Below are 7,689 nucleotides of genomic sequence, written 5' to 3' on the forward strand. Positions count from 1 at the left end.
GCAGATATGTAGTTCAAGGCTCAATATAGTAATGCTGGAGAACCACGGACCGTCTCTCTGAATGCTAAACAACAAATCAAAAAATCTTACGAGGCATCATCTGAGCCTCTTAAATCACAGCAAAGATGCACTACCGTAGGGATGACGCATTTATTGCATAGCAGAGTCTTGGTGTCTTCGTGTCCGCCTGCCGGCCTTCGTATGGATTGAAGTTGTCTCATGTTCATTCAAACTATTTATCGTACGCGGCGTGTTTGAAGTTGTTACATCCGAGTAGAAAGCTTAGAAAATAGTAGTTGTCATTTCAACATATCATTTGCATTGGTATTATCATTGTATCTGCGACCAAACCGACCATCACGACGAGCCCTCGACCTTCTTGAGTTCTTCCCTGTTGCGAGATCCAAGTTAGCAAGCATCCTATGTGTATACTGTGCATTTCGCAACGTCAAGGGTTAAGAGGAACACTCCAGTGTCCACAAGGTAAATAAGAGGGTAAAACGCACTTCAACTGCTTCGAGAAGTCCTCAGCGGCATCATCATCATCCCAGCTCTCCTCCCACAGGTGGACATTTTTTCCGTTGGCGGTCGTTTGTTCGGTCTCATTCTCGGGCCAGTCTTTTGATCATCAGGTTAGCATTAACTGTCCTTGGGTGATTAGTTGGTCCATGGTGATTGTTGTCGAGCGGGGAAGAGCGCATAAGCTGAAGCTTTATGTTCGAAAAGCGAGGGGAATCGAGCAGCGCTTACCATCAACGGGGAAGTCCTCAAACTCATCGTCCTCTTCGAGAGCCGTAGGCTTCTGTTGTGTAGGTTGTTGGGAAGCTTCTTGTTGCTTCGTGTCTTGGGCTTGGGTGTTTGACATTGTGGCGGTGGGTGGGTGGATGTGAGGTGGTGAGGTGATGTGATGAAAGGATTGGAGTCTATTCACGAGGCTCCAATTGATAGGCGCAGATATAGCGAAATGGAAAAGAGGTGTTTGGTGGTCAAGCTGAAAATCGGAGTCGGAGAGCAAGGCTGTGCGGAGAACAACCTTAGGTAGCTGAGCTGCTGAGGTACGCTTGAGGTCCGGCCCAGGTCCAGAGTTGCCTTGTTGGGAATGGCCTGTCACATGTCTTGGCTTGTTTGATTGCGTTTCAACCTCGCAAGGCGCCGACCACAACAACTTGCGACTGATGTTATCGATGCTTTCTCTATGGTTGCTTCGCGGGCACGGAGTACAGCGTGCATACAGGGTACATATGCTGCGCAGTTTATTGCTGACGTGGTCGAATCTTTTGCTTGTTGACAAAGTACCTGGTACAGGGCATTCTACTGAAGTTCTCTTCGGCTGTTTTTGCCATTCCTTTTGTTCTTTGGCAATATTCAAATAGCTTGATGTCAATGTGCTTACATGTACGCTGTAAGACAGGGGCGCATAACTCAAAGCAGAATGAAGACATACAGCGTAAGGGTCGTATCTCGTATATGGTGGTCAAGGCATAAATCTGGTAGCATAACTGCATAAATACCAATGACATCACCGAAACCCTGATAAAGTTTGTTTCTGTCGGAACGAGGATGGCCGCAGCGGTCAGCAGCGGCAGAATCCGTATACAGTGTGCCATCACCAGGCCGTCAGCGCATTCTTCCAGAGTCTGAGGCTCAATATCGTTGGTCAGAAACATATTGCTTCAATATCCCTTGCATCCCCGCATCTTGATAAACAGCCCTGAAATCGGCCCTATCGCCAGGTATTCCTTGATTTGTTCAGCTCGCGATCAGAAGCTGACGATGCTCCGCCTCCCCGGTGGACCACGGCTAGCCTCATCCCATTTGATCGCTTCTTCTTCTCCTTAGTGCGAACTGGGTCTCGCCGCGGTGTTACTACGTCTCAGGTCAGAAGTTGACCATATAATATTCCAGCGTTTCGCTTCGTTGCCTCCTGCGCTTCTTCCGCTTCCTCTTCCACGTATCGTTGCGACTCAGGGCTGATGCTCCCCGACTCCCTCTGCGTCTTAGAACAGCGTCCCATGGGAATACAATTACGTCCGTTCACCTTGCGGGTTTCGGACCGTCCGGCCCGATCTTTGGATTTTGATATTTGAATCGACACTTGAAATATTGCATTGCGCTTTGACTTCTGCTTCTTCTCCTCTGCCCCCAGTCGCGCATTCTTGAGATAATGTTTGGCGGTTGGTTCGGGGGCAAAAAGCCCAGCCCCAATGGCTCTACGCAGTCACTCGATGCTTCATCAGAGTTGCAAAACCGTGAGTTGTGATTCTCTGATTTGTGAAGGCTCCTTGCTAATTCCTGGTGCCTGCGCAGTGCTTGATGCAATCAATGGTAGGTCCGAGCTTATCTGCAGTCTGGGCTCTTGGATCGTCGTCCAGGGTATAATGCCGAAGGTTGATTTGCGCTAATCTTTCCCCTTTGGTATTCTGTCCAACAGCTGCCGAGTTGATCCTCAATGATGATGTAGATGGTGCTGAAGAAGGCCTCACTGGCCGAGACTCTTCATTTCATCTGGTGCGTGAGATCCCGCCGTCTAGACCCCAAACGCGAGCTTATCTTTGAGTTGCGGCTGACATGATATCATTCAGATTGGAAGAGCCGTGGTGATGTTCATCAGGGCAACACTGGGATTCGAGCAAGATGTTATGCGCCAAGGTCTGGATTCTGCTCCTTGTTAGTCTTAGTGCGTTTAACTGACATATTGTAGCGGCGGACCGACTTAATGATGCGGAAAACAAAGCATATCAAGACCAACAACGCGCTAAAAGCCACTCAAATTCGCCAGACATCTATCACTCAGAGATATATGAACCAGGCTCAGAATTTGTGCTCATTCAGGCAATGGCACAGCTCATGTGCGCAGTGGTCGGCGTACTCAATGAGAGCTTGACGGAAAGTATCAAAGGGTTCTACAAGCTACGAAAGGCTTACTTTGCGCTGGACGCAGTCTTGAAGATGGAGGAGAAGTTCATGCAGTCACGGTCGGCTGCCGTATCAAAGTCACCTTCTCCAACGCCGTCAATGAAAGGAAAAGATACCGCCGTGAAAATGACGGAAGACGTTTCCAATCTCAACGTTGAAGACGCTGGTGCTGGGCCAGTATCAAGCAGCACGAGCACGTCAGAGCTGATCAACCATGACCCGGACTCGGACATCTTCAAGAACCCTATCGACGTATTCATTCATTCTGGAGCTAGCTTCTGCTACGGTGTTCTTCTTTTGCTCATATCCATGGTTCCTCCAGCTTTCAGCAGGCTGCTCAGCATCGTCGGATTCTACGGAGACAAAGACCGGGCCCTGAGGTTGCTTTGGCAGGCTAGCAAATTTCACAATCTGCCAGGTGCGATTGGGGCACTAACGCTTCTTGGTTATTACAACGCTTTTGTCCGCTACTGCGATATTATGCCCGATGCCGTTCCTGGTAAGGACGGGGATATTCAGGGTTACCCTCAGGAGAGGCTCGAGGCTCTTCTGGCACGGATGCGGGAGCGGTTCCCTAAGAGCCAGCTTTGGCTGCTGGAGGAATCCCGCATGAATGGCGCCAACCACAGGCTCGATGTGGCACTGGAGCTCCTATGTACGAAGGAGACCAGTCCGCTGAAGCAGGTTGAAGCACTCAAGGTTTTCGAAAAGAGTTTGAACGCACTGTACCTTCACCGATACGAAGTGTGTGCTCAGGCATTTATCGAGGTTTGTATCCTTGAACTTCTCTATGTAGCATGAGCTGACAATTTCAAAAGTGCGCTGATTTGAACTCCTGGTCTCGGGCACTGTACTATTACATTGCGGCAACCTGCCACATCAGTTTGTACAGACAACTTGCGCCAAACGACCCAGAGAAGGCACAAAAACACGCGGACGAAGCAGTGAAGCTGCTGCATAAAGCACCCCAATTCGCCGGAACTAAGAAGTTCATGGCCAGACAACTGCCGTTCGACGTCTTCGTTGTCCGCAAGATCGCGAAGTGGGAAGCTCGAGCCAAAGAGTGGAATGTGCCACTGATTGACGCCGTGGGAGTTGATCCAGTAGAGGAGATGATTTTCCTCTGGAACGGCCACAGTCGAATGACACAAGAACAACTTCAGGACTCATTGATTAACCTTTCTTGGTCCGAGAGTGAAGCAAACAAGACCTGGGCTCGTGAGGGAGCCGAAGAAAAGGGCATCTACCAGCTCCTCCGTGCAGCCGTGTTGCGCTCGATGCGTCGCCACGAAGAAGCGAAGGAGATCATCCAAAACTCGATCTTCACACTTGATCGCTCGACGTTCAAGGGACGCCACAAGGATGACTGGGTTTACCCAGTCGCCTACTTCGAGATGGCAGCAAACCTATGGATGGAGCGCCCAACATACGTTGCTCAGCATGGCGGAGGGGAGACCAAGCCCGCCGAGCTTGAAGACCCAGCCAAGTTTGAGAGGGACAATGTGCGCGAGTGTAAGGAGTACCTGCAGAAGGCTGCGCGATGGGAGAGCTATGAGCAAGAAGCTCGTTTTGGTCTGAAGGTGACGGCTGCATTGGAAGCCGTTGCGAAGTGGGAGAGCCAGCACTCGACTTAATTAGAGTGAGCATTGGAGCTGTGTCATATAGGATAAGATTCATGATGTACATGAACGCATATTTGTTTAGGATTGAATGGATAGAATATTCTTTTTTGTTTGAGTTGAAGTACTAGGTTAGTTAGTTACTGTACAGTGGAGTGGATTAGTCACTGCAGCCTTTGCAAAGTCTATTTCCATTTCCTCCATCTCGACAACTCCAAGTCCTAGCTTCTGCACTGATTTCAACCTTCATCCATCTCAGCAATGTCATCTCAACAAGGCCAACCCTGACTCACCTATGATGCAAGCTGTCTTCCCATGCCCAGGCTCTAGTCACAACTTAAGACCTAGCCTGGCAGCAGTCCCACCCATCAACGGCGGCGCTCCACCCCCCACCATCCACACTCCCACACTTTTGTCAAAGCTTCGGAAAAGAGTCCGATACTTGCTTTCGCCTCTTGGCTAATGGTTGAGCCGGCTATCGGTCTCAATTGTATCTACCGAGTATGTACACTTGAGAATATGGATGCCTTCAATGCAGCGAAGGGTCCCGTACGGCGCCATGAGATGTGGGATGGATAAATCGGCATCTCTACTTCGGAAAAAAAGCTACCCATGAGCTTAACTCCGCTGCTTTTGACTTACTGTCACCATTCGGCACTCCATCATGGTCCATATAGGAATAGTCGGACCCCAGAGTCCTCCAGTCGACGATCGCCTTTAGACTCCACCCTTTTGCTAGCGAATCCAAAACACAAGCTTATCGGAGGGCCGACGGACAAGCGTGCTATGTCCTGTCCCAGTCCATGATCGGTTAAGACGGCTTCAGCTTTTCAGAGCCTAAGGCCTGGTTACGTCGATTTTGAGTCTGGATCCTTGCACTTGAAACATTTTTTTAGCTATGGTTCCTGCTAGCCACAGGTTTATTAACCGGTGGTTCGCCCGGATTTGGGATGGATGAGTGACGTCTGAACCGACTTTCCTCTATCTACTCCAACTTTGCGAATGTTGGAGACTTTTCTCTATCTTCGTTCTCCTAACTTTAATTACTTTGGAATTATTTAGAAGATATGTCTTCTTCAAAAATGACACAGAAAGAAGACACCCCATCTCGCGCCTCAACCGGTACAGCCTCTGGCACCTCCTCCGCCGATAACGATAACGATTCCTCCGAGCGCGAGTACGATGCAGACGCAGAACCAAGCGTACTCGAAAAGCAACCCACCGCAGCGTCAGGCTTCTCAGCCCTCGAAGCACGCACACAATCTGCTGTCTCAAGAATCCGAAGTCGCGAGCCGGGGCAAACGGCCCGCTTCACGCACCCGCTGTCACATACCAAGACAAAAGACGATGTGATCGTCGACTTTGATGGGCCCGACGATCCTTACCGGCCGCTCAATTGGAGCTTCCGGAAGAAGGCGATCACAACGGTGCTGTATGGTCTAACGACTATGGGTATGTCGATCGCTGTCATTTGAACTTTACTGTCCACATTCTGCGGAGCACATAGCTAACTTCTGGCGAGGATAGGTGCGACTTGGGCGAGTGCTATGTATGACTATACTCGGGCCCCCTATACTGCGCCGGCGCATCGCTAACGGCGAAATAGCTATTCGACGGGCACGAGTCAAGTTAGTTCACGATTTGGGATTGGCGAGGAAGTTAGCACATTGGGAACATCGCTATTACTTTTCGGCTTCGGTAAGCAGTAGCACAATTCAACACAAGCCTCTAACAAGATTTCATTTGACTAACAATGTGTTAAAGGTCTCGGACCCCTCGTCTGGGCTCCCCTCTCAGAAGTCTACGGCCGCAAACCCGCCGTCCTAGGACCATACTTTATAGCCGGGATTTTCTCCTTCGGTAGCGCAACAGCCAAAGATGTCCAAACCCTAATGCTCACCCGCTTCTTCACTGGCTTCTTCGGGGCCGCACCAGTTACCAACACCGGCGGTGTCCTGAGTGATATCTGGACACCCGAAGAACGCGGCGCCGCTATAGTCGGGTACGCAATGGCTGTCGTCGGCGGACCGGTTCTGGGCCCCATCGTGGGCGGCGCAATCACGCAGAGTTATCTCGGTTGGCGATGGACTCAATACGTTCGCCTCCCCATCTACATTCTACCAATGCTACAGACTAACTCTAATCGGACAATAGATAACAGGAATAATGATGATGACCTTCCTAACCCTGGACATCCTCTTCATAGACGAGTCCTACCCCCCCACACTCCTCTTAAACAAAGCGCGCCGCCTCCGCTTCCAAACCGGAAACTGGGCCCTCCACGCCCGCCACGAAGAATGGGACGTCACGCTCAAGGAACTAGGAAACAAGTACCTCATCCGCCCCTTTGCGCTCCTGGCCACACCAATCTGTTTCCTCGTTGCGCTATACGCATCCTTCGTCTACGGAATTCTTTACCTTTCTCTCGCCTCGTTTCCGGTTGTATTCCAGGAAATGAGAGGGTGGAATCAGGTCGTTGGTGCATTACCCTTCCTTGCATATCTAGTGGGCATATTGGGAGGCGCAGGAATAAACCTCGCAAACCAGAAATTCTACATTTCGAAATTCAAAGCGAATAATAACCGCCCCGTCCCCGAAGCCAGATTGCCACCAATGATGCTCGGCTCGATATTCTTCGCGGGCGGCCTTTTCATATTCGGGTGGACTTCCCAAAACGATATCCACTGGTTCCCGTCCATGGTCGGCGGCGCATGCATGGGACTAGGCTTCTTCACGATTTTCCAGGCGGCGCTGAATTACCTTATTGATACGTTCCAATCTGTGAGTGCGAGTGCTGTTGCGGCGAATACGTTTCTGCGGAGTGTGTTTGCCGGGTGTTTTCCGCTTTTTGCGACGGAGATGTTTAGGGGGTTGGGTGTGCCTTGGGCTTCTAGTGTGCTGGGGTTTTGTGCGGTTGCATTGATTCCCATTCCGTATTTGTTTTATGTTTATGGGAGGAGGATTAGGGCGAGGGGGAAGTGGTCTGCTGGGTCGGTTACCTATTAAGGGGCTTCAGTTGTCTTTTCGGGTAGTATGCTTTGATATGATAAGGGGCTTAGACGGTTTCACGGTTATGACAAAAAGAGACGATGATTATGATTGCATGAGCGGGTCAGTATATAGCATTAATACCTAGATTTAGACACTGCTTGCA

General features: G+C 50.2%; 3 protein-coding genes across 3 annotated transcripts; 2 read left to right on the forward strand and 1 right to left on the reverse strand.

Moving 5' to 3' along the window:
- Window positions 1-231: 231 nt before the first annotated feature.
- BDV14DRAFT_166311 (proteasome regulatory particle lid subunit SEM1) lies at window positions 232-1,039 on the reverse strand. Its single transcript, XM_073767469.1, has 3 exons — window positions 751-1,039; window positions 507-618; window positions 232-391 (listed from the first exon to the last, which is right to left on the reverse strand). Exons 1-3 carry the CDS (start codon window positions 863-865, stop codon window positions 358-360), a joined length of 261 nt encoding a protein of 86 aa, XP_073632071.1. The 5' UTR covers window positions 866-1,039; the 3' UTR covers window positions 232-357.
- Window positions 1,040-1,648: 609 nt separating this feature from the next.
- BDV14DRAFT_166322 (TTC39/IML2 family protein) lies at window positions 1,649-4,695 on the forward strand. Its single transcript, XM_073767470.1, has 6 exons — window positions 1,649-2,249; window positions 2,308-2,325; window positions 2,432-2,508; window positions 2,583-2,649; window positions 2,702-3,684; window positions 3,735-4,695. Exons 1-6 carry the CDS (start codon window positions 2,165-2,167, stop codon window positions 4,548-4,550), a joined length of 2,046 nt encoding a protein of 681 aa, XP_073632072.1. The 5' UTR covers window positions 1,649-2,164; the 3' UTR covers window positions 4,551-4,695.
- Window positions 4,696-5,472: 777 nt separating this feature from the next.
- On the forward strand, window positions 5,473-7,594 carry BDV14DRAFT_117895 (MFS transporter). The gene is made up of 5 exons (XM_073765819.1): window positions 5,473-5,987; window positions 6,063-6,084; window positions 6,142-6,233; window positions 6,300-6,631; window positions 6,690-7,594. Exons 1-5 carry the CDS (start codon window positions 5,603-5,605, stop codon window positions 7,539-7,541), a joined length of 1,683 nt encoding a protein of 560 aa, XP_073632073.1. The 5' UTR covers window positions 5,473-5,602; the 3' UTR covers window positions 7,542-7,594.
- The last annotated feature ends 95 nt before the right edge of the window (window positions 7,595-7,689 follow it).

Source organism: Aspergillus stella-maris (assembly GCF_047715825.1).
Source record: "Aspergillus stella-maris strain CBS 113639 unplaced genomic scaffold BDV14scaffold_6, whole genome shotgun sequence".
In the NCBI taxonomy this organism is placed as follows: Eukaryota; Fungi; Ascomycota; class Eurotiomycetes; order Eurotiales; family Aspergillaceae; genus Aspergillus; species Aspergillus stella-maris.